Raw genomic sequence first — 26,856 nt, forward strand, 5'->3', positions numbered from 1 at the left:
TTCTTTCTCTTCTCTTCTCTTCTCTTCTCTTCTCTTCTCTTCTCTTCTCTTCTCTTCTCTTCTCTTCTCTTCTCTTCTCTTCTCTTCCTCTTTTTTTTTTCCTTTCTAAAGGATAGATGACTGAGCTGGACAGGTGGGTATGCTGTGTTTATGAACTCTATGTTGTTTAATAAGAATTTAAAATGCACAGCCTCAAGAATTCAAAGGCTGTGAAGAACCTCTGTTGGTCTTCACAATTTTCTAGGTAAAGAAGTAGGAGTTGTAGAGAAAAATCCTTATGTTTTCCATGTTGTAGCACATTTAACTGACACGCTAATAATGTTTAGCCATGTTTTTTAGAGCCTGTGAAAGCACCTTTAGGAAATATAGAAATAGAGAACACATAAAGCACAGGCAGATACAGCAAATCTACTGAGGGCTCCTCATCTATGCGATGGCAGTTTCACACAAACTGCAATGGCTCTTTTTATCCAGGGATCCACAAAGTTCCTGCAGGGAGACAGCTCCATCCAACAGATAGGGTCCTCTGAATGGAAGTGCGGCCAAGGTATAGGCTGGTCTCTTTTTTGCCTGGGCTGGGCAAAATGGAGGGGGAAAGGGGCTCATAGAAGATAGCAGAGCAAGGCTCTGCACTCTAAAACATCCCACTGCTCAGCCATGGCCCTGGGCAGCAACTTCCCCTTGTGGTACCCTGGGACAGGACTCCATCACAGGTGACAGTCTCCAACACGTCTTGGACAAGTATCTCCCTGTCTCCTCTGCCAAACAGGGCACCACATCTCAGGCTATAGAAACTTATGAGTAAGACAGGTCTGCTTATGGTTAAGAAATAGCAAATTGGCGAAGTGGGTTGGGAACACTGCTGGCATTTATATCAGTATATGAAATCAAGTGTCACTGTATCTCTCCCAGCACTGATTTAGGGTGTTGGAAAATCAGAATCTCATCTGGAAGTTATGATGCTTTCCTAATCTCTTAGTATCTCATATTCCCATTAGACTGAAATGTATCAACTTGCTTTCTGGAATAATGTTACTGTTTTGTTTGAGATATCCGTATCATTACTTATAAAAAAGTTTGTGATTTAAGTATCAAAATAGCTAAATGTAGAAAGAAATCAATGTATCCCCTAAAAAGCAGGGCTGAAATTTAGGAGACAGTGCATATCTCTGTGGTGAAGAAAGCCCAGGAGTGTAAATTCCAACCATGATGTTCAGGATATTTCCCACACTAATTCTGCACAAACAATTTTCATACTTGACAGCCTTATACCATTGTTTTCATGTACATTAGCCTCAGAAAACAAAACAAAACAAGAAAATATAGCCATAAACTCTGCAGCTTACCAGAACATAAGTTTCCCTGGTGATATGGGCAGGAAAAGTCATCCATTTCACAGTACTTGCCATATACCTTGCCTAGCTTGTTTTTGTAGCAGAAACATTTTCCATCTATGCAATTTCCTTGACCACTGCAGATAGGTTGGTCCTGGTGTTGCCTGCACCTCTCTGACGGAAGCGTGTCTTCTCTGTTAGAGCTACAGTTATTGTCACTGCAATGGGACTGTTTGCTATCAGAAGTTTCATCAGCCCATACTCTTTTGTGGTTTGTACTGTCTCCATATTGGCAGGCACAGCTTCGCTGCACATTAACAACAGTGGTTTCATTGAAACCAATAGGTTTAAGTATGGCATATTTTCTCCCTCCAGTTGTATGACATCCTTGCATTGTGACTGATACATTGAAAAGTACCTAAGAAGAAATAAAGACAGGTTTTATATTTTTATTATTTCCTTGTTTAAGTTTGCTTTAAATTTTTAACACATAAATAAAGCAGAATCTCGGATTGTATATGAATGTGCCCTAGTTAATAACAGCAAAGTACACACTGGTCATTTGTCAAAAATCATATTTTAGTAATGGGAGGCATCACAAATACAGTCAAAATCCTAACAATAGAAGATTGATAGCAGTCTACTTTTCAAATTAAGATAGCATAATTGCAAAAGACAAGTTTAATACAAGTTCAATGGACATAGAATCACCATCATCATCCTCCTGCTATTATTTAATGTGTAAATTCTGTTATATCATACTCTAATGAGAATTGGAACTAGATTGAGCAAGGCAATAAACAAACAAAAACAGAGATACCCTTCATAAAAAAAATCTATAATGAAAGTTCTTCTGCTGAAATGGTCATGAACAGAGAAACCACACAGGTTTTTTTGGATAGCCCTATCTACTCCTACTAAAACACAGAAACTGGCTCACACCCTAGCACCAAATTATTTTTTGCAGTTCCTACAATGAAGATGGAGAAAGAGAGTCTTCCTGCTCTTGCTGTGGTCCTGGGCAGATCAAGTTCTACTTCAGAGTGGACCTGGTGCCTAGCTCCTGGCCATATCATGGCCATTACCACCATGCTCCAGGTCCTCATCCCAGCAGTGCCCACTGCAGCAGCAGCTCCCATGGCTTTCCAGAATACTGGCATAGGACCCCAGATCATTTTGGTGGTTAGATGATTGCCACAGAGTTTGCATCAAACACCACCAAAACTCTTTGACAGCTCTGACATAGGTGATACTTCCACTGCATACCAATCTTCTATTTCACAATTGTTTTTTGGTTTTTGACCAGTAGGCCTCTGACATGGTATTCTCTCTAAGGTTATAAATTTGTGCAGCCTACTGATGGAAAACAACTCTTTCTTGCCTCGTCACAGAGAAAATATAACCAAGAAGAAGAGGTAAGAAAGTAACCCAAGAGAAGCAAATATCTCTACTCTTTACCACCAAAAATCTCCAAATAAAAAAAAGAGAAACCCTGAGAAACTGATTACATATGAGGTTGAAACTACCCGCAAAGACTAAGGCCATTCATCTCTCGTCACTGTCTCTCCCTCCCACTGCGCCCCCACACGAGAACAGCCGAGCCCCTGAGGACAATGGTGGCTTTGTGGCGGTGGGGCTGCGGCTGCCTACACGGACAACAGGAGAAGAATGCTGTGCAGAAGCACGCACTTAATGTCATATCGAGGGGGCACACAGGCTTTATCTCACCCTTTGCTTTTCTTCTTGTTTCTCAAACGCACCACTACACACATAACCCCCCTCAGTTGCCTACGCTCTCCATGCATGGGATTTCTTCCCTTTGGTTACAGGACAAAAGTGTGGCTGTGGGGAAAATAATTCATACAGCAGGTGCGTATCACACAGGGAGGACAGGATGCAGCTAGGGAATGTTTTTTATTCAACACAGCGCCCTGCTAGAAAACATCATCTTCATGTTCAACACAGTACTGCAGGAATGGCAGGGAGATGGGAGGGAAGGGCAAATCCTGTCTTGCATATTAGTAGTGAAATATGACGAGTCTGAACAGAGCACTAGAAAGATTATACCTGTTGAGACTAAATAATTACAACATCATGAACACTGACACTCACTAATAGCCAAGGTTAGTTTTGCACCCCGAAGAGGCCACGTGATTATTCCAGAATATAATACACTTTGTGTTTTGGTAAGAAAGTGAAGGAAGAAGGATTAGACAATGAAAGGAATGTGAGAATTAAGGAAAAGCATTTTGCCTGTAAACAAATACTGAAAGAAGGATTTATGGTAAAAATAAATTAATCTCTTAAGGATGGTTCATTTTCAACAGCAGTAGAGGTTTAGGACCACATGCAATCTTTTACAATCAACTGGCTTGGCTTTTTATTAAAAAGAAACAGATATAAATATTTTTCTTTTCATTAAACAAAACAAATTCCAATCCTATTTCTTATGACATGCACAGGGAACAACACTGGAGAAGAGATGAGTTAAGCAGAAAAACATAGCAAATCTCCCATAAGCTGTAGAAGTTAATCAGCAGCATGCAGACAAAATTCAGAAGAGCATAAAATACATTAAAATATACATTACGATTCACACATTTCAGCTACTGAATTGTTTTTCTATTTCTACACACAGATGTAAGTACAATCACACCAGCTGAGACATATGTACATGTCAAGCAGGAAAGAACTCCTTGACCCTGCCCTCCAGAAAACAGAGACCTTTTCCTGGCAAGCTAAAGGAATTACTCCAGTGGTCCAAGCAATTAAATAAATATGTGAGGCACAGAGAAGTTTTTCTGGGAAGAAAACCATGTTCTTTACATTAGCCAGACATCTTCCCCTGCATTTTCATGGTGCATGATGCTCCGTTTCACTCAGTAGGTGGCAGAAATCCAAATGGGAATAAAAATTTTATTAATTTGATTTATAAAATAAACTAATTATCCACAACCCTGATCGTGCATGAAGACTACTAAAGCAAGAAGAGAGAAAGCTTGTGTCTAGTACAGACCCAAGGAACACAAATTCCAGTGATTCTTTTTCACCGGGTGATTATCTTTCAACCTCTTTACGTACAGATTTCACCACAATGACCATGGTTGGTTGTGCCCAGTGGAGGACAAAGAAGGAGAGTTTTAACGGACGTTAGCTTTCAAGAAAAGCTTTGAGCCTTAGTTCCATGGGATTAGTGAGAATTAAAATAAGATTCGGGACAAATAAACCCAGAGAATAATAGAGAGTCTGTGATCATTAATCACATAAATCTATTTTCAGTTTAAGTAAATCCCTAGAAGATTTCACACCATTGAAACCCAACCAAACAGAAAAATAAGTATTCCAGTTCCTTGAGGAATGAAAACTATCAACATACTTCTTTATTATATCCCACATTTTTACATCCTTCCATGCCTGTTTTTTCACTTCCATCAGGACAGATTGCAGTGATATTGAAATTAAGACCTTGGATTTGGTTATCCACTTGAAGTTTCACTTCAGAGATTAGTTTCTGTAACCAGAAAACAAGTTTTAGTCACATTGCATCTCAAAATATAATGTACATTAGTGACTACCACCAAGTATGGCTACTATGTCTGACTAAAAATGAAGAAAGCTTGTCTGTGTGAATAAAGGAATGAATTAAAGCATTGTTTCCTGTATAAAGACCCGATTACATTCCAAATATACACAACCAGTGAACTGGCAATTCTGAAAAAGAGGATTAGGTTTTGCAGATAAAAATGTTTTCAGCTTTTCTAAAATGGTTTTGCAACTGTATTTTTCTCAATTTGAAAATCTATTCTAACAACTGTGTGCAACAAAAACTGCTTGTTGTGTGAGTCTACACTGACTTTTAGCCATACATCTAAAATACAACTGTAAACATACATACAACTATTGTTACCCAACAAAAGAGGTTCCTAATTGATGTGACACGACTTTATAAACTTCTGATATTTTGCATCTGTCTTGGAAAAGCTTCCTCTGAACAAACCTTACAGTGATCTAAAGGCTACTGGGATTATTCTTACTGATTTATTTGGGTCAGCTAAGACCACATAAGTCAACAACTGGGTGATTCCCATTAGGGCATTTTGCAATAAAAAACAATGAAAAAGCCACCTACTTTGTATCTTGTATTTACTACACGCTCTAAAATCCTGCTTCCTTCCAAGAAGGAGTATTGCTTCTTGACCTTTTAAAAATTTATTACAGCTCTTACAAACTTATGAACTGAAAATTGCACAAAGAGATTTTTTAAATTTGTGCCATATTACTCTTAAAAAATTAGTTTATGTGATATTTTTACTGCTATAAATGGAAATGTAATTAAATTATTCTGAACATGTTTATCTTAGTAACTTTTTGAAAATTAGTGACTCATCTTTGGCCTTATAGCCAGGGATTTTCAGCAAGGGTTTTCCATAACTAAGCCTAAGGTTTCCCTGCCTAGAAAAAGAGTACAGGAGGCCCACTGCCATCAAATATCAACACTAAATATATTTTCTTATCTAAGTCCTTTTTCTTTCAAAAAAGCAATACATTCAAGTCCTGTTCACCATGCGTTTGTATATTACAAGCCCCTAAAACTATGATAAAATTCTCAAACTGTCAAATACAATGAAGTTTAGGATGAGAAGGAAGACACTGTCTAAAAAATGAAAGTAAGGCAAGAGCAAACTGGGAGAGGCTGAACCAGGAAAGTCCCACCGAAGTCCTATTGAACTAAATCGCTATTTTGTAAATTTTTACTTCCTCTCCTTGAATGTTTGCCTTGCACCGAGTAAGAACCGTGTTGCAATTTAGGATGGACAGTGTAAAAGTGCCATACAAAAGGACTAAAATCTTCAGATTTTTTTGCCAGCAACTTCCTGCAAACCTCCATATTTAACATGAGATTTCTCGACCTTATAAGAGGAAGCACAATATCAGTGAGAACATCTCGGCAATTTGACTACACCTAATCTCCTCTGCTTTTGAATGTCTTTGCCTTCTGCCTTTCCAGCATGACAGTGAGAAAAACGTGTGCAAAAGCACTCTGTTGACTAGGAACAGACACGGGGGCTGGCTCTTCATTATAACCCATTTGCTGAAAGTAAACTGCCTGATTTTGATGATTAACTGAGTAAAATGGATAATTTCAGCCTTCCAAATTCGACTAATTAAAAAAAAAGTGACATGAGGATACACTGCATATAGTTTTGCAGCTGAGTTTTCAACTTTTTGAACCCGCATGTTTGTGCAACTGCACTACTTAACAGCATTCAACCATCTAAACCATCATGATGATCATTTTGATATTGCTCTGTGGGCTCCCTGTGCTCTAGTACATCAAATATATAGCACTTGGCGTCATTTTCAAAGCTGTTTATGCCTGCTCTTTCCTTCACTATCAAGATGCCTATTTCTTCTTTCAAACTGCCATTCTCTGTCAACCATTTGTGGAAAATGACTTTATGCTCTTTCCCATACTATTACTTTCTCTTTCCCAAACAATTATTTTCAATTGAGTACTCCAGGCAAGTTCACAAAGCAATGTCCATTGTTCTCTCTCAAATCCCTATCAAAACTCTTCTTCAATGCCATGCCTCAAAATGCCAAGTCATTACACTCCTTTGTGCAGTGTAAATATTGCTTTTCACAATATCCACTGTTGCCAAACTACCTTCTCGTAAATTCCCATCTGCTGTCTGCTTTTTAAAGATTATACTGCAAAACCCTTCAGATACTGCACTGTGGTTTTGCTCTGAATTTATATGGTGCCTAGACAGTGGTGTCTGGTCTGTAACTGAAGATCTAGGGTGCCAAAATTCAAATAAATCAGACATTTCTTTTGAAGTTACATAGCAACAGGTGCAGAGAATCGAACAGAATATTTAGAAGCACCCTTAGAAAGAAAAAAGCACTAGCTCTTGGCTTTGAGACTCCAACAGCTGGGGAATTTGAGAGCTATGGTGAGATAATGCCACCTATCAACTTGGACACTAAGAAAAGTAGGGAATGTATCCTCATGGACTTTGGATGGAAACTAAGAGCCTGGAAATTGAAGATTCAGGCTATGAAAGGTGAAAAATGTCTGTACAAATATGGCATACACCATTGTCACTGTCATCATACCTGATAGGCTTCTACCACCAAGTCATTGAGATTTGCTGCTTGTGATTCTATTTGTCTTGCAACAGTACCAGGTAGCAGAGGTAACAGATCCTATGAAAAATACAATCATTTATGCATGGTTTTAATTTTCAGTATAAATATTGTGCTTTCAAAACTAGAAAAAGAAATCAGGTTTCTAACCTACTTTATACCAATGAAACTGGCTTCCTTGAACTGCAAAAATAACATTGATGTTATTGTCAATCAATTTTTCAGAGAGCTGCCCAAGAGACGGATGCTCCTGCAACATACAAGAGAAAAGAGAAGACTGCATATTAGTAGGGGAAAACCTTATATTTCACATATGACACATTACAGGGTTCCAAAACCACCCCAATCTTAACTCCTAAATGTACAGAGAAATGCTAGACCTACATTCAAAACAAGGTGGTCCCATCTGAATAAACAATAAAAAAAAAATCATCAGGGTATCAGCCAGGCTTATCTGTCACCAACTATGCAGGTCTGCTGCATAGTGGGAGGACTAACTTACACAGTATTATTTTGTTAGTTTGAGTCTGATGCTTAAGAAATACAGATTTGATGTTGTCCATGGTCCATCTAGAAGATTAACAAGATTCCTAGGAACGACAGATGGGTTCTCAAGCAAAAGTCAGGGAGAAAATACAACATGAAGGACTGAGATGAGGTGTACTTTTGGGAACAGCAAGGAGAGTAATTAAAAAAATTTTTTTTCTCAGAACTGGATTTTGGCACCAGAGATCATACACGTCAGCTAAATGCAGCCACGGGGTCTGGTTCTAGCACTGTCAGTATTCCATAGTTATCTCACTTACAACTGACAGCTCTGTCCTTTGTATGCACAAGACCTGTCTCCAGTCCTCATCATGATGACCTGCAACATTTTCTTAACCACACTTGTGCTTGAAGAAGGTGACATAAGTTTCACATCTTTCCTCGTAACGCATTGCTCTATTTGGTGAAGTACCCATGACAGCATTTCCTGTGCCAGTGATCTGCCCTTCTACACTTTTCATTGAGAGATCTGACACGGATTTGAGAACAAGAGGTGCATTGCATCTCTTCATCCAAGGACTGGAGAAGCTCGAAGGTGTCTGTGTGGCCCCAGTGGCCTTTGTACACCTGGATTATGTGACATCTCTCCAGCTCCAGTACTCTAAAACAAACTGTATCTGAAAATCACTACTTATTAACTATACATAAGTGACTAGTTCTCAAAAAGTAAATTTGACACTTAAAATTCATGACTAAACAGAGAGAGGTGACTGGGGCCTGTAATTCCTCTTACAGAGATTTCATCTGGACACCTTCACTTATGTCAGTGACTTCAACCTGTTTCCCCCACATACTTCCACTGTCTTTCTCTTCCTGTTATTTTTCACCATCTGCCCCATACTGTCTCTCTCTTGCACAAACAGTCTGTTTCCCTGCACCATTCTTTTCTCCTTGGATTGCCCCTGTTATTCAAGGCACCCTGCAAGTCAACACCTCTCCTAGCAGTAATCAAAATAGCAAGACAGCTGAGACAAAGTTATGCAAGGGGGCAAAATCCATTTTCCATCATATTGCACCATTATAAAGGGCCTTGTACAGAAAGAACAAAGGAGTTTCTTCCAGCAGTTTGATCTTTGCCGGCATACATGCCTCTCTCAACTTTTCTACCCATTGGTAAGAGATTATATTCCCTAAGGTAACTGATAAAAGGCAGATAACACAGCAAAAAACAGGCCTGCTTAGAGCTGAAGAGTGTGCCGTGCTCACTGGAGAGAGAGCATGTATTCCCACCACACAGCAGTCGTGAGTGAACTACAGCATCAGTAGCTTTACTGGCATTTTCAGTAGTCTACAGCACAGTCCTAAGCCCTCCTTCCTTCTCCATGACCACAGAGCTCAGTGGTGGGGCCTCCATTGTGCTTCACAACCCTACAGGCCACACACAACGGGCTGGCAGATCATGGATACCCACTGGTCCCAGGACACGGGCGAGCGAAGCCACATGTTCTGCAAATACCTCCCGCTGTAAATGTGTGAATGACAGGAACAGTATTGAGGGATCACAGATGGTGGCAAAATAAGTCAGTCTTCCTGCTTGACACATGACACTAGACCTGTTTGAACTCCAGCAGAGGCCCCTCAACATCTCTGCAGCTAGTAGCAGAATTCTGGAATCACTGGTATCAGAAGCGGCTTTGTAAGGCTTCATGAAACAAAAACCTATTCAAATGGACCTTACTGAAGTCAAGAGATGACATCCATAGATGTGCAAGAGCTGCAGGGACCAGATCCTCAGATTACCTAGTCTGCTCCCATGTACAGCTGAACTTTCATCTACTCATGAGTTCTAACTCACCAGACTGTCCAGCTTGGCAAGTAGTATGTTAAAGTCACACTTCGGATAAGAAAGCAATAGTTTCCTTTTATTAGAGGGGAGTTAAAAAAAACCCCAAAGCATCAACAGACCCATACTATCTCTTCGATTTTAAGCATGTAAAGAGATGACATAAGGTACCAGAGGTCACTCATTGATCCTCATTTTATTTGCTGTGAAAACCTTGCTATACTTTATGTATTTTTATCTTATTCTTCCCACTACTGCTCAGATGCACGTACTTTCATTTTAGATCATCTTTCTTGTTTCAATTACATCATTCATTTTATTATTTTAACCTACCGTGTTAAACTGAGAAGATAGCTAATGTAGATGAGAAGTACTTCAGACATGGAGTTAACCAAGTACAGATCTAATTAAAATGGAATAGATTTCTTTCCTGTCTTATGCTTTTTTTGCTGACCTCTCTGTGACTGCTTAGCAAAAGTTAGAAAGAAACATGCAGAAAAGTGACTAAGTGGAAACATTTCTGATGTAAAGGCTAAGCTTATGGAAATAAATAAAGCACAGTCTTCTAAACTGGCACAAGGAAGAAATAAAAATGTGCCAAAATGCTATCTTCTGATGACTACAAAAAGCTAAGAATCAAAGCATGAAAATAATGTGATTAGAGAAGTCTCTTTAATTTACGATAGCCCAACAAAATTGTATTGATAAGGAAAAAACCCCAAAAATATATTTCATATTATGTATTTTCTAAAAGGCTGACAGACTTTCATGATATTTCATTTAAACACCAAACAGTGTTCCCCCCCCAATTTATTTGTTCATTTGAAGCTTCTGTAGGGATATCTATAAATAAAATAATCACATATACTACAGACGAGAAGAAAAAAAAGCAGGAAAACAGTACATCTTCCCTTACAGACACTACTGTGTTACCATATCAAATCTACTCCAGAAAATATGCAGTGCTGAGAAAGATTTCCATTATAACCCTTTTCTATTAATCAGTGCATGCCCACATGTGAGCATGCAAGAATTAGCCCATATTGGAAGAAAAAAAAGGTTATCAGACAGAAAATGGGTCTAAATGTGCCACTACAGATCTAAACATCTTCCAAGGTCATTTAATTTGGGGGGCTACAAAAAAAATCATATTTCATAAAATGCATCAATACCAGTAATCATGGAGATTTCTTATTCCACATGGGATAATAAAATCATGCTCTTTCAAACCAGAATCTAGAATATCAGTAAAACACCTTTTTTTTCAGTCAGCCATCAATCTATTGCAGCTTCTTAGATAGAGGTTCATTAATTTTGTCTGTATTTTACCCTAGTGAGTTTCTCCAGTTGTAACGGAAATTCATTTCCGAAGTTCGACAGAAAATAAAAATAGTGTGGGTTTTTTTTTTCTCAAACAGATAATGTCTTTATTACCAAAGGAATGCTGAACATCACAAAAAGATTTGTACCTTTAGCAATTTTTTAATAAGCAGAGCAAAATTACTCTCATTTATAGCCCAGCAACTAGGAGGAAAAAAAGAAAAAGAAAAACAGAGTATGCTCTGCTCTTGGAAAGTTTTGGGATTATTTGCTTTAAGTAGAATAAGGGAAGGGTTTGTTTCTATCCCAAGGACACTGAACAGACTGACTAGAGTGAAATAAAAAATCCTGACATCAGTGAGAGAATATGGATGCAAGAATGTCAGATAATCGGAAATCCAAACAACCTTCCCGTTAGCACACGCTCATCTCCCTCCTCCACTCAGCAAGGTCCCAAACACCCACCAATTCCCAGAAGCCTCCCATATTTCATGATCACACAACATTCAGCAGCCTCTTCCTGCTGCTCCATCATCCTTGTAAACAACAGTTGCTGGGATTAAATTCAGGTCTAGACTCACACATAGCCCTCACTGACCTCACCAGCACATTGCTGGCTGCAGCTGAATGCAGGCTCTATACTTCAACTAAGTGCAGCTAGCACCAAGAAAAAAGATTGTAGGATGCTCTAATTATACCACAGTTCATATTTCTGCTATCTGGGAATTAAATGGTAATTAAGTAGTGATTCACGTTTCTAAAAGAAACAATTAATATTTATTTAAGAAAATAACCAGAGCAATTGAAACCTATAATTCTTAGGCAAAAATTCCTGTCTTCAGTCATTTGCAACTACTTTATACATTATTGAAAACAATATTTTGAAAGCTAAAAATATTTGTTGAAGGCATATTATTTTGTTACAGCAGATTTGATATAACTTTTTGCACAGTATGTATTACTCCACATTGGTTTTATACTGTGAAATATAAATGCATTTAATGCTAGTCCATCATGGTTGAAGTAGCTCATTGCTGTAGTATGTCCCCTGCTTTACCAAACCTTTTCAACCAATACAACTCTGCATCTTCTGACCATAAACCATAAGCACTACCTCTGTGTAACTAGCACAACTGTGCAATTCTTACATATTACCAGCTTCTATTTGTGCAAAATATCACACCAGACACTTCTTACTCTTATTGTATATAAAACGTGTGATTTTTATGGGATGCTAATAAAAAACCAGACCAAAACCAGTCACATATCCTCCTCCACTGTACTGTTGTCTCAGACTCCAAAATATTTTATCCCAGACAAAAAGAATGTCAATATTTCCAGGTGATTGATTCTTCATTTCAAAACTTGTCTACCTGGAAAAATATTATTCTAATGACTGAAATAAAAGCAATGCTTTAACAGCAGTCTAAAAAACCTCCTTTACACAGTTTTACACTGCTTCCCTTAAGGCAAAATCTATAGCATATACCTTACCATACTCGTAGCTTTGACATACACATTATCTTTCAAATGACAGTTTCCATCATGAGGAATTACAATTCCTGCTAATTTACTGTCAAGGGCCAGATGGGAAGTTTGATCTGTCATCACAAGAAGCAGTCGCTTTGCTTCTTTACGCCATCCAATATGGCTCTAAAAAGAAAAAATTAGGCATAAGAAAGCATATTTATTTCTAAAATAATCAATAACAAAATGAAATATTAATGTGAAAGTCTACTTTCAGATATTACACTGCTTAGCAGCACTGAGTTTAAACCAGGCTATGGAAAACATTTTTTGTGGAAATAGGTATAATGTTCTACATCTGAAAACTTCCACTGCCAGTCAGAGATCTACTTACCACTTTGTTTTTTCCCACTTATGACTTTCTTTGCTTTTTAAAGAAAGAGCTCCCAAAATACATACAAGTTATGCATTATATAGTGGGTGTTGGTAAGAGCTGCCACATTGTGTGGGTTACTATTACATACAAATACAAATGTATAGCATTTGTAAAATTCTCTGGGATCCAAGAAAGCATTACAACCAGCAAATCTGCATTCATACTTACTGATACTTGGTGCCCTCTCCTATTTTTACTTTGCACTTATTTACTTTATATTCTTACCACTCTGTAATTTCCTTTTCCTACATAAATTTCCAGACAGGACATTAGCATATGATTAAAAATCAATAAACTGAAGTTTGAATGTCTTCATGCACCCGCAATTGAGAAATTCCTTATTATGCAGCAAAATACTACATTTGTCCACTGTCTTGAGGGATTAATAGTAAAGTTGCACCCTCAAGTGTGAATTTAATGTCTTTCAGAAATTCAGTGATGTGAAGGATGTAGGAGAGCAAGTGTAAACTGATTTAGCTGCCATATCCGTATTTCCAAAATATTTATCTCCCTGCTTATAATCAAACGTCTGAGGCACACATGAAACACTTAATATGCTTTTTCATTATTCCCTCTCTCAATTATTCCATCTTACATTCTTCACTACTTACATTTTTCCTGCCTTTCCTCCTTCCTTTTTCCTCCTTCCTATGACACTATCTCATCTCTACCATTTCCTTTAGCACTTCCAAGTGTCTTCCATCTCACATGAAATGTTTATCTGCCAGCCATGCTTCATGACTTATTCTCTACCTTCCTTTCTTTGCTTTGCAGAGAGTGATTTAGGTCCCTTCTCAGGCTCATTCCCTGCTAGCTCTGAATGGGGATCAAATATTTCATACAAGCAAGGATAACAAGTACAGAGGGGTGTGGTGTCTTTTCCACCTTATGGGGTAGGCATCAGCCTCCCTCAGCCACTCCTAGAGATCATTCATCTAAAGAAGGGGTATTTTAAATTTTATTTATAAACAGGTTTTATCTTAAATAATTCCAAATTCTCCCCCAGCAAGAAGTAGAAACTTCTTGCTCCTAAGACTCTACCATTTGACTTTGTTACCCTGAGACTTGTTTAGTTTTCAGTAGTCCTGTGAGGAGGAGGGAGTCGGACTCTATCCTTATAGGTCTCTTCTGACTTGAGACATTCTGTGATTCTGTGACTCCTATCTACATATGTCACAGCAATCAAAATTTTAAAGTAACTTCATACCCTAACCTGCCACTTCTTGTAACAGGGGATATATTGGTTAAAGCAAGATGGAGCAAGTTATAAAGCTCTATTGTAGGCAAAATGAATGCACATTAACATAATTTATAGTTCATGATGGTCATTATGAATTGCACATTGTTCTCATCCATTTTGCTGCACAATCCAGTTAGCAGGAAAGCCTTCCTATTCTCATGAATGTTTCCATTCTATTGTTTTCAGAAGCATACATTATTCTAGAATTCTCATGTCATAAGTGTGGAATGTGACCAATGGGAAATACTGGATTTTAAGGAATTTTTTTAAAGCTACACAGTAATTTTTTGAAGCAGCTAGGATCACAGTGTCTATGAGGAGTGGCTACCTGCTTTACAGTTCATCAAAATCTGAAAAAAAAAATTGGACCAACTATTCATCTTTAGCTTAGCTTGGATTACTTTTTGTCCTTGAGTCATTGTCCTGCTCCAAAAAAAAAATGATGTGAAGATGGACAAGGTAAAAGAATTGTCCAGACAACACTCCAAGACATGAGAAAGATGCCAAGCCTGTGATTTGAACAGGAGTTGGATTACTTTAGGAGGACTGAAAGAGTATCATATAGAGCATTACCAGCCAACTTTCAAAATTGCTATTGCATTACTATGAAATAGAAAAAACCAACATCCAAAATGGCTCTCTAGAGCAAACCAAACTCCCCTTATCTAGTATGCTTATAGCTTGGGAACTACTGATGCAGATCTTTTCCGTCCTTTTCTGCATGGGAGAAACTGTGATGAAATTTTATCAATATACAGAAGTTAATTTTTAGCTGATTTGTATTGTTTTAAAATAAAAAAAATCTTTAAAAGCTGAGATAACATCGAAGTTCTGTTCTCCTTACAGGAAGGTATGTAGCTGTCCTTCAGTTCTCAAGTACATTCTTAAGCAGAAGAAATGTCAAATGGTATGTCTTCATTTAGGAACACAAGGAGCACTTTAATGATTTTTGAAACGAATTATGTAATTGAGTGAAATTAATACAAGTATCTGTTCAAGCAAGAAGCAGTTGCTTTCATCCTCCATCCCATGTTGGCTGGTTAAAGCCAGAATTTGAAGATCATTAACACTGAAACATGTTCCCTTATGCGCTTCTTTGCCAGTTTCAATGGGAAATTTATAACTAAGGGGGAAATATGGAAAAGGAGGAAGAAATCTTAGTATCATTAGGCATAGAACTGACATTTTGAATTCAGGAACACTGAGCACCATTGTACCTATATGTGTGTGTATATATATATATATATGTATGTATATTGCCTGAACCACTATTTATTTAGTTTTTTGTAAATAAGCTCCTTACCTGGCATACAGCTGCTTGGAGCATTGCATCAAAACCCCCTTCAGGTGTATCAATATTCCCAGAAATTTTTTGTTTATTCACTGCATTTCTGAATTCTGCTATATTGTCAGTCAGGGATAGCACATGAATATAACCGTGAGGAGGCATACAATCTAAATTGTAATCACTGTATAGAAACAAAACAAATCAAAAGTCTAACACATTCTTTATTTTCCATTTGAAAGAGATGAAAATATTGCATCTTCATTAACCCATAAAATCCTGATATTAATGAAGATGTAAATATGCACTGGATAAGGAATACTTAAAAAAAGAATAACTGCATGTAAGATTAAGTTTAGTGGAAATTAGTTCTAATTTACTACAAAAATGTATTTTTTTATTTTATGGAATTTTATGTAATATAACAGTTAATATAGTAACAGTATATATAGAGTGTTTCTGTAGAGAACAAAAAGAAATGCAACGAGAGTGATAGTATGATCTCAGGGAGTATATTTTGGAATATCTGCAGTGGTACAGCTTTGCTTTTCATTATCCTGAGAAAGGACTATCACACCACAACATTAAGATCCTTTAATAGCTTCATACATAGGCTACTGGATCAAACAATAATAAAATTGAAGTTCCTACATCCACTAATAGTAAGTAAATGTACATAAAATTAATGTTGATATTAGTAACAGTTACCTCATTAAGGAGAAGCAAAACTCCATTTTCAGTAACATCATAGTTGTAAATGAAACTTTTTCAAACAATGCATAAGGGAGAAAGTATGATGTCTGACATAAGTAAGCCAGTGTCAGAGTACTCAGACATGTCACTGATCTGGGACCCATTTATGGCAGTGATTTATGGCACAAGTTGAAGTGCTCATCTGATTCAGAGGTGCTGAGCAGGTTTCAACTCTCTTAACTTCTGCTGCCTACAGTGTAGGCAACCAGTTTGTAACCTGCCCTCCTCCAACTCAATTTGCAGTCAATGAAGAGAAACTGGCATTGCAAGGATTAATACCTCTGGAGATGTCTACTTTTAGGCAAAACGAATCATGACCTTGAAATGCTAATCCATCTCCATGTATAGATGGTCTAGAGGACTGCTTTTACATAAATATTCATATCTATTGAATGACTTCTACTACTAGTACCCAATTCAAAAACCACTGAAATCAAAAAAGGTACTTCAGAGAACTTTGGATCATGTCTTCCCAGGAAGGATTGTAACAAGTAAGAAAGTATGAAGAATTAATATTCACTTTTCCAAGTATTATGGTTTACACAGTTTTGAATTTGTTGTGAATAATCTTGGACTCCAGGGTGTTTTGGAAGCGATCCCTTACTTTATATAAGTGTTGAACACAAGGTATATAAGGCACGTCATCAAAAAAGAAATGCAGGCCAGAACATCTTTCTATTTAAAATGGGAGTGCATTGATGTACCAACTGTGGAATTAGATCAAAGGATCACCTTTGTTCATTAAATGAGCTGAAAGTAACCACACCATGTTAACAAAAGTAGTTTTAAGAAAAGAGTTAATGAATACATGACCATACACCAGAAGGTACATAGGTCAGAAAGTAGGAACCTTTGTGATGAATCTAGGCAACATATATCCAAAATAACCAAAACCACAACAGTTGACTTTAAAATAAAATGCAAAACATATTCAAATATTCCAAAGCAGCATGTTTTTTGGCTTATTTTGCTAAAGAAAACACAGAACATTTTTTCTGATACAGAAACAGTTTTCTCAAATCACTCGTCAGGTATTTCAGAAGTAATCATTGTATAATAATTTTTAGCATTTCCTTAGGAACTCTGTCAAAGAACCATATGTATAAGGAAACAAAGACAGAACTTTAAAAATAAATATGCATAATGTATTTTATGCAATTAAATAACATCTCAGTGCTACAGTAAATATAAAAAGACTACATACCTGCATTGGTTATGGATTCTACCTGGATGAATGCTAATATAAGGTGACACAGTTTTATCCACATAGGATCCAAATCCAAGTCGAAAATCAAGAGAAATATTTGCCATCTTTTTAGATAAAGCAAATCCAACAGAATTTAACTTTTCTATATTGTTGTGCATGGAGGCTGAGACATCAACTAAATAATAAAGATCCACAGGGTATTTCTCCAGAGGACGAACTTTTAACATAAAGTTTGCTTCACTTCCTGATTAAAAAAAAAAAAGTTTATTTACTATTTTTGAATGGACATGATTAAAATAAATTTATGTTTGTAGCAAACTCAGCACAAAGTTGTTTGTGCCAGCAAACAGAAGAACAAACAAACAAGAATCTCTCCCAAGAGTAAACAGAACCTTGAAGAATCATTCAAAAATAAGCCAAAAAGTGGTGTTTTGTAGAACATCTTGTTTTTATTTCTTGCAGGAGCACTGTGTGGTTTATTGTAAAACTCTGACTTCTCCCCATTATCTTTTAAATTCATGGTTATGCAATCCCTTTGGCATTATACCAAAATGCAGTTATGGCTCACAAAGAATACAGATCTGCATACAAATTGGGGTCAGTCACTTCAAGGTTGACACTTCAAAGTATGTACGTGTATCCTGCAAATAGTTTGTCATATGACAGAATCTAAAACTATATGTGAACCATAAAGACAGCACAGACTGAAAAACTCGTGTAAATAATGTTTCAAGTTTATCACAATATACTTCCAAAGATTTGAGGAGAAAATTCAGTATGATCAAAATATTTTTTTAAAAAAATAGGTTTTAATATAAAAAGAATTCCATCTCTTGGTACATTCAAAACAGAACTCTAATTTGAGGATTATAAATGTCTGTCTCTCCTGCAGAACCACATCACATTCTCATACGTAATAAAAACATTAATGCTTTAGAAGCTGCTAAAACTAGTCCTCACATTTTTGCTTGTCTAATATTCTGTAATGTCAGCAAGAAGAGTGAAGTGACTGGAATACAGGCAGAGTAGGTACAGTAATGCAGACTTCAAATTGGTCATTATTTTATGTCACCTAAAGTGTGAGCTCACAAAAGAAATAGTTTAGGATCTTCGTGTGATGAGTGCAGAATCTAATTTCAGTATTATGCTATGAAATATAGCAAAGGGTAGGAGGAAGGAATATGTTATAGAACTATGCAGGTGTTGAATAAAAAACTATCAAAGAGTACATGTAACAAAGATCTGACCCAGATCTTTACAAAGTAATTTCTTCCAATATACAAAGCAATTTCTTTCAATGGTCTTTGAACACAATCCACCTGAAAATGTGAGGCTTTGTCTGTATCAGGTCTTGAGTGAGGAAAACAATTTTAGTGTGCTGTAACTAACATATTTCCTCTTTGCCAAAGTAAATTGAATTACTTTTTGTAAATTACTCTTGCAGGTCTCCAGTTTGTACATAGTGAGATACTGAATGCAGCTTTTATTTTTTCCCACATAAATCCTGAATGTTGGGCATATGCAAACAGTGACAAAACAACCCCAAACAGTATCAAAACAAAAACATCTTTGTCTGTATGATTACACTGTATCAAATGTCTGTTTTGAGGCAAAACTATAGCTGCATATCTGTGTATTTCCCTGGGGCAGAAAATATGGCCAAGATATTTATATATAAAAAGCTATTCTTCTGGAGCCCTTGGAATTTCAGTCTTCTGCCTCCCTGATGTAAGAACTTCTGCAAAGCATATAGAACCCCAAACTTAGTTTCAATATTTACTTGCAAAAAGGTTAATGAAACCAAATTTTAGAAAGCAATTTTTTTTCTATGAATCCACTGTGCCTTTGGAAATAAATGTGATTACAGATAGAGCTAGAGCTAGCTCAGTGTCTGAGACCATTTGTCAGTAAGAAGCAGAGTATCAATCACTTCTTTGGAAGGACGGTGGGGAAAGGTGAGAAAGTGCTGATGTTACTTTGTCAGTTTTATTATTAAAAAGATTGAAAACCAGAGTTCCTTTGTGCTTTATACTCATGCAGATCCTTTTTCCCTTTTAGTTGACAGAAAATTATCTTCTTTTATCACTGACAAAATTATCAGTGAAGATCATCAAGATACTTCTGATCACTTAATGTTTTCCTACCAAAGACTTATTCCTCTTAACTATTTTTCTCCAATTATTGTCTGTAAAAAAATTTATGATATGAAAGATAACTCTGCATCCCTTTATATCATCTTCCACTTCTGCTGTTGGCTACAGCTATTTTAGAGAGAGAACATACACTGACTTAACTAGAGTTCAGCTGAGAGCAAATAGAGGTTTACTAGAAAATCTCAGATTCACAAAGGAACTTCTATTAGGGCCAAGTGTCTCAAATTCTATAAATTAAATGTTATGCTGTGAATACCAAAGTCTTCCTTTGAAGGACTTTAAGAAGTCCTTTCTTATATAATGGCGGTGGTGTCTCTGTAGTTGTCTAATCAATGAACTTAACAGTAACCAAATAATCAAGAAGTTGATCAAATTATGAATTTAGGAATTGTAACTCAATTTATTTTCAGTAAGGAGTAGTTCATACACATGTAAGGGAAAACTGTTTGTGTAAGTGGCTAAAGAAAAAGAATCAAGAAACTACATCAGAAAACAGAAAAGACTACTAAAATCCTTTCTCCACTTACTGCATTATTCTGACCTTCAGCTATTTTAAAAGAAACAGTTCTTGCTGAAGACCATACTTGAATATAGGAACAACACCATCACAGTCCTACAATATATTGTTATAGCACCATTCTTCAAAATAACTATTTGTGATGCTTCTTCACAAAATACCTGTACTTAAAAGTATTTTATTTAGTCTAAATTTACTATAATATCAATGTGTTAGAGACGACCCAACCTGGATGCAGCTGGACTGAAACTTTTCCTGGTGTCACTTGTGTATTTGTTTCATGGTCACTGGGTATTGTGACATGAACTGTGGGGTTTTCAACCAAATCTGATCGGCAGCCTCTTTTCATTAAGTTGAAAACAATGTCACAGCGTCCCTTCTGTGTTGTGCCAGCCATGAAATCCTGTTTAATAAGAGACAAAAAGTACTAAACAGTCCGAGCTGAAGAAAACCCTGTAATATCTTCAAAGGAAAGAGAAAAACAAAATAATAGTCTTTGAAACAATAAAATATGCTACTATAATTGCAAAAAGTGTAGAACAAGTTCATGAAGCCATATGTTTTTAATAAGGGCAATGATGACATATTTAAATTAGAAGTTAAACCTAATTGCCATAATAACTTTTTTCTACAAAAGACAAAACTTTTTAAGAGAAACAGGATCTTGCATAATCAGAACAAGCCGACTTTGGAGAAAAAGAAAACTACATACTGTCCCTAAGTCTCTAAAAAATGTTCTGTGCCATGCTATGAATTTGCTGTAGTTAGAAAGTTTCATTTCCGTGACATCAAAACAGGTTAGTTTTCAGAGGAATCCACTGGTAATGTTACTCAGGCTAATATTTATTAGTAGCACCAGAAGCCAGCTTTACATTTAGCTAACCTGAGTTTGTCTATCACACTACACAAAATCCAAAGACCTGCTGGACTACATCATTTCAATTCCCAGAAAAAGGAAATCGTGGATTACAGGACTGGACAGTTTAAGATGCCACCAATATCAAAAAGCCCTTGTAGCAACAGAAAAGTGATTAGTAGTAGGATGATCTCAGAAGCAGCCCATCCTTTGTTGTATTGACAGGACAAAGTTGCCAAAATTGTGCCAGAATGGTCCAATACAAAATTCCTTCCTGATCACAAATCTGATGATTAATATGATTCTGACCATGAAAAAAAATATACAAGATCCTTTGTATTCTTTCAAAGTATTGGTCCATCTGAGCCACAGCTGGAGACCAAACAATGGACAATCTCCGATATTTCAGAGGCAAATGGGTAAAATAAACAACCCGAAAATGCCTACAGCCAATTCTATGTAGATAATAAATAGTCATCCAGGCCCTGAAAAGATCAGAAGAAGCCCCTGAAGAATGAGATTTGACAGTCATGTATCTTGTTTTTCAAGTTTCAGCTGATTTTTGTAGTCTACCTCTGACATATTTTTTCCATAATCTTCTTTATTGTAGAAAACAGACTATTTTTTTTTTAGGTTACTGCTATTTATATACCCTTTTGGACATATATATTTCAAAAAATTAGATTTTTAAATATGTAAAGAATTTAGCTACTCTCATGGTTATCAGTAATGGCTGATAGATTTGCAGCATTTTCTGAAGTCCACTGTGTGTGGGTATAAATTCAACGCATCTCAAGGGTTACTCGGGCCTTCTTTTCTCACTAAAAATATTGTCCAGATGAAGCAAGCATGCTAAGCTGAAAACTGCTTCTGTAACTTTACTCTGGAATATTTCTATCTGCATTAACATGGGTTTTGCTGTTCCACAACCATGAATGTTGTGTAGGTGAACCAGCTGTCTAAGAGGTTTCGACAAAGCCCTGGCTTCCATGAACAGCTCTCAGAATTGACTTGAGAAGTTATGCAAGAGAAGAGAAGCAGAATTGAAACCTGGTCAAATCTGTGCACCTAGTTAGAAGGAGACCTATTGCAGCTCCGTAGCGTTGGAAAATTAGCAAATGCTATTCTGTGATAAATGCAGAGTGAGGAGGATAAAACTGAGCCCGTTGTAAGACAGAACATGAGACCACAATAATGAACCTCTCAACATTGATCCATTGTGCCATCTACACATGCCTTAAGGTTCCTCTTGGAAAACAAGCCCTCCTGCCTCCACTTATCCTTGCATTACTTATCCTTATACCTGCTGCAGATTAAGTTAATTGTTCCAAGACACAATATCTCAGATAAAGTTACCCAGTGCCTTATGCCTTACACTCCTTATCTCCTCCAGACACACCCTAGGAACTTATCTAGATTCTCTGCTAACCTGAAAGCTACTACCAATAATTTGCATGTGACCTTAAAGAGCATATGAGCTTGTAATTGTCAGTGATATTCTTCAAAACCTTGCTCCTCTGAAGTACTTAAAATGGTCCAGCCTTATCTGAATCGCGCTATCGAGTGGGGATTTTTTTCTGTCAAACAATACCAGAAATTTCCATATTCTTACAGTTTGCAAAGCAACAACAATTTCAGAATAATTCTTGCTACCTAAGATCTATCTTCTGTGCTAAGTCTCAGAACTGATAGTTTCAAGTGTCAAAATAAGAAAAGCATCACTTTTTCCATTTGTGACAGGGTCATAATACACAGTGAAGTCAAAGTCAGCTCCACTGTTAGTATGACCTTTTGCTAAATGCAGTAGATATATATGTATAGACTTGTTTTCATATACAGTGAGGACTTACTATAGATTACTGATAAGTAATTTTCCTTTTGAAGCCAAAAACTGTTGAACTCTCAAAGCTACTCTAAGTCTGCCAGAGTTGCCTACAAAGCATATGGAATGCATTAAATAGTTCTCACTTTATTTAAAATTACTGCAATTTTCCAAATAAAAGATTGCATTTTCTCCTTTGGAAACAAAATATATTTCACATGATTTCTCAGGTTCTGTCTCTAGGGGTCATTTAGAGATTTTCCTGCTATTTCTCACTATAATTTTCTCAGTTTAGAAGTTTTTATTGTTATAAAGATCAGAAGCAGCTAAAATATAAAGTAAAATGTAAGTAACCAAAATAACATACCTCTTGAGCACACCATCCACACTCAGGGCCCAAAGCAAGACACTTTGTGCATGTTACTGCATTTGAAGTGGCACATCTGTTTTCCGCTGCAATGAAATACAAACCCAAACGTTAATGATTTATGATGATACGTGAAATTGTAAAATACGTAATTCTAAACCGAGATTTCAAAAATTACTTCACCAGATTTGGAGTGATGACAATGTATTCAAACAGAAGTAAAACAGAACAAAGACAGTCCGGTGAGGGAATACTCACAGCAATTTTTTTTATCTATGGTCTAGAACTATATGCACAGATCAAATAAACTACATTCTCAAGGTCAAATTTTTAAAATCCTGATTTAGAATAATTCTGAAGTGAAAGTTTATCTTTGGCATGTACCCTACTGATTTACTGCCTAATGGGAAAAAATTTACCAGGTAGCTTATCTTCTCACAGATATTTTCCTTTTAAGTCATTTACACTTGACTGAACCATGCATTATTCACTCCTCATGGAACCCAAAATATTTTCTCACCTTCTATAAATATTACCCTCTGCATTTTCTGGAATGAATAGTTTCCCAGAAGAGGAAGATTTTTTTTTTCCAGAAGCAAATACAAATGCATCCAACATTACATGTGTCACAGATTGAAGACACATCATTCTGTACTAACAACTGCAAAAATTGTGCCTACTTGCAAGTCTACTAGGAAAGTCCTTTATATCCTTTTCACATCTTTGTTTTATAGTTCATTGCTCAAGTTACTACTCTTTCCTATGAAACTTTGGCAGTCAGTGTCGAGAAGAAAAGAGTCTTTTCAAGGGATTTGGTCAGCTCAACTTGAATGTCAGTAGTAGCATATCCTTTCAGCACACCGATCACAAGTCTCCTGTAGACCAGGGCACCTCTAAACAAGGTGGAAGTCACCTGCTAAGAGTTATATATAAGGCACAAAATAGGACCCTTCAGTGCACAGTGCAATGTTTAACAACACCGCTTTGTGGCATGCAATATTAGAAAATATACCAGGAACAAAATAAAATTAATTTCCGTATGCAAAATGCTGTTAAGTGGTCCACTGTGATAATGTGTGTATAATCATATCAAAACAGTTTGATGAAAGGTTTGGTTTTCATCCAAAGTTTTGGCTACATGTACTGTCTCACAGATTGTTTCTTTCCAAACTGCAATAATAATAATAATAATAATAATAATAATAATAATAATAATGCAAATCATCTCTCTTTTTAGAGTAATGAGAGCAACTTCTCACAGTGAAAAGTATTAGGAACTAAAATATATCTTTTTTTTTATCTTTACTTAGTTGATTTCAGCTATGGATTCAAAGATGAGATCCTGTATCACATAAACAGCTAGTCCTCAAATGTCACTTAGAATGACTGCTGATCCAAGGAACTAATCACAGCTTTCAAGTTACTATTATCAACAGCATATATACCATTATCAGTACTAGCAAGCCTCATACAGCACAATTGCAGCATTATACTGATAACATACAGGCTAATGACAATTTAAATAATTTCAAAGTTCAGACCTATATTTCTATATCAACTGCTACTGACAATTTTTGCCATACAGGCAATGTGAGAAAAAAAAAAGTAAATGAAAGGGAGAGATACAGGCATGATATAAACAGCAAGTTGAAAAGCAGCCCAGTAGGGTGCTGGAGCATAGGGAAAACTGATTTCAGGGTGGGAGAGGTGGGTAGAAATAAATAAAAGAGGAGTCGTTAGAGAGAGAGAAAAGAACAAGACAAAATCCAAAAGGTTTTTGTTTGTTTTTTTGGTTATAAAAACAAACACAGTAAGTTTTACTTGGCTGTGAAATGAGAGCAACATCATTTGCCACTGACACAATAAAACTTCTTTGCATTTATAAGAAGATGGCACTGCACTTTGTGTTCTGCAGTCTGAAAGAGCAGACCTGGAGGCCATAGAAAATGTTACCACATACTGCATGAGAGAAAAAGGATGAAGATTCCAGGTAGGAACTGACATGCACAGGGTTGTAGAGCTCACCACAGATCCCTTTCTAGACAGTATTAGTAAAGTGCAAAGACACAGAACGAAAAGTTGTTGAAGGAATAAAAATAAAAGGAATGTAATTGTTCTTGGCACACAAACATCCATCTTCACCTGGATATCAAACTCAGCAGAGATGAAGAACATTACAAGAAAAAGCGAGTAAAGTGATAGATTCAGTAAAAGTGTCAAAGGACAGGATAAAATATAAGTTGCTGATCGGCAGCATAATAGTGGCTAAAGATGATCGTGGGGCAAAACAGGGAGGATATGACATGAACATTGAAGTTACTCAGTCAACACTCACTGTAATAGACAGAGCTGTTCTGATAAGAATAAATAGTTGGCAGGAAAAATGAGAGACCTGTGTTTCTTGCTATACAGATAAGAAGTAAGTAAAATTAATTTGTCATCCTTGTAATCAGTAAATCAAAGCCAAAATAATAAGTATGGCCTAATTAACTTCCTGCAAAAATATCTGAGACTCCTTTCTTAAAATATGTAATCCTATCTGCAAAACACACACTTTAAATGCCATAGACCATGTAACAAAACATTACCACGTAACATGCACTATATATCTTTGTGCCATATTTACAAATGCATTGGAAAACTGATTGAAAAATAACGGTCCTATTTTTTTTTCTGTATGGTTAGTTTATTGAATCTATTGAGACTTGATTTAGTTTACTAATACAGCCTGTCTGGTAAAATGTAGGGGTGTCTGTGTGCCTTTGTAAACTGCTAAGTGGAAGAAAAGATCTTAAAATCCAGTTTGGGTTTTCAGTGTGATCATGGCAGATGAAATGCTTTAACAAATGAGATATACAGTACTGTTGGATGCAAATGTCTTTGCTGATAACTATCCAGTCTCAAGAGCTCCATTTTCACACCATGAAGTCATGGATTGGCAATTCACAAGCTTGGTACCATTGGCTCAAAAAGTTGGATTTTTTTTTTAATAAAGAGAAACTTGAAAAAGTTTTATTAATTTCTTTTTTATTATTCTGGCTACATTACTACTGTGGTTCACAAGTACGTAGACCCTTATAGCAGTAACATTTATGGACATGCTTTCATTCACCAAATATTTATTATTTACTTGTAAGCTTACTCTAAAACCATAACTGATCTAGTATAAACTTCTCAGTTTCCTTTAAAAAACCATGCTAAAGCAAGAAACATTTTTTTACGAGTTGGCTCAAAAAAGAACTGAGATTTTTCCTGCCACTTCACCAAAAACAGAGTCCAGACAAGACTGAGTTACTGTTCAGTCAAAGCTAAGGGCAAGTTTCTACTGGCTTAGTTATAACTGATGTATGCCAAAAGGTATTTTCGACAAGGGCCAAATTCTGTGCTGGGAATTGCACAGGCATATGCATATAAAAAGAAGTGAGTACATCAGGTTATAATACACTTTTCCAGCCTCCTCCAGAAAAATACAACCAGGCTCCAACGACTGCAACTATTTACAGTGATTACAGGTGTGGCAAGTCTAAGCTATCTGGAACAAGAAGGATCAAGACAAGACAAACATAATTTATGTTATAATCACATCCTGACTCCTTATTATGAAAGTAACTTTATCACAA

General features: G+C 36.5%; 1 protein-coding gene across 2 annotated transcripts in view; it reads right to left on the reverse strand.

The window, feature by feature from the left end:
* ITGB8 (integrin subunit beta 8) overlaps positions 1 to 26,856 on the reverse strand; it is a 49,966-nt gene that overhangs the window by 10,000 nt on the left and 13,110 nt on the right. For both annotated transcript variants that reach the window (XM_008920380.3, XM_018075597.2), the window contains exons 2-10: positions 23,237 to 23,322; positions 20,420 to 20,594; positions 17,519 to 17,765; positions 15,580 to 15,745; positions 12,628 to 12,786; positions 7,639 to 7,734; positions 7,455 to 7,544; positions 4,711 to 4,845; positions 1,347 to 1,752 (exon numbers count right to left, since the gene is read on the reverse strand). In XM_008920380.3, coding sequence (XP_008918628.1) covers positions 1,347 to 1,752; positions 4,711 to 4,845; positions 7,455 to 7,544; positions 7,639 to 7,734; positions 12,628 to 12,786; positions 15,580 to 15,745; positions 17,519 to 17,765; positions 20,420 to 20,588 — 1,468 coding nt within the window. In that variant the 5' untranslated portion in view covers positions 20,589 to 20,594; positions 23,237 to 23,322. The remainder of the gene's footprint in view (positions 1 to 1,346; positions 1,753 to 4,710; positions 4,846 to 7,454; positions 7,545 to 7,638; positions 7,735 to 12,627; positions 12,787 to 15,579; positions 15,746 to 17,518; positions 17,766 to 20,419; positions 20,595 to 23,236; positions 23,323 to 26,856) is intronic.

This window comes from Manacus vitellinus, unplaced genomic scaffold, assembly GCF_001715985.3.
Source record: "Manacus vitellinus isolate BGI_N305 unplaced genomic scaffold, ASM171598v3 scaffold_3_pilon, whole genome shotgun sequence".
Taxonomy (NCBI): domain Eukaryota; kingdom Metazoa; phylum Chordata; class Aves; order Passeriformes; family Pipridae; genus Manacus; species Manacus vitellinus.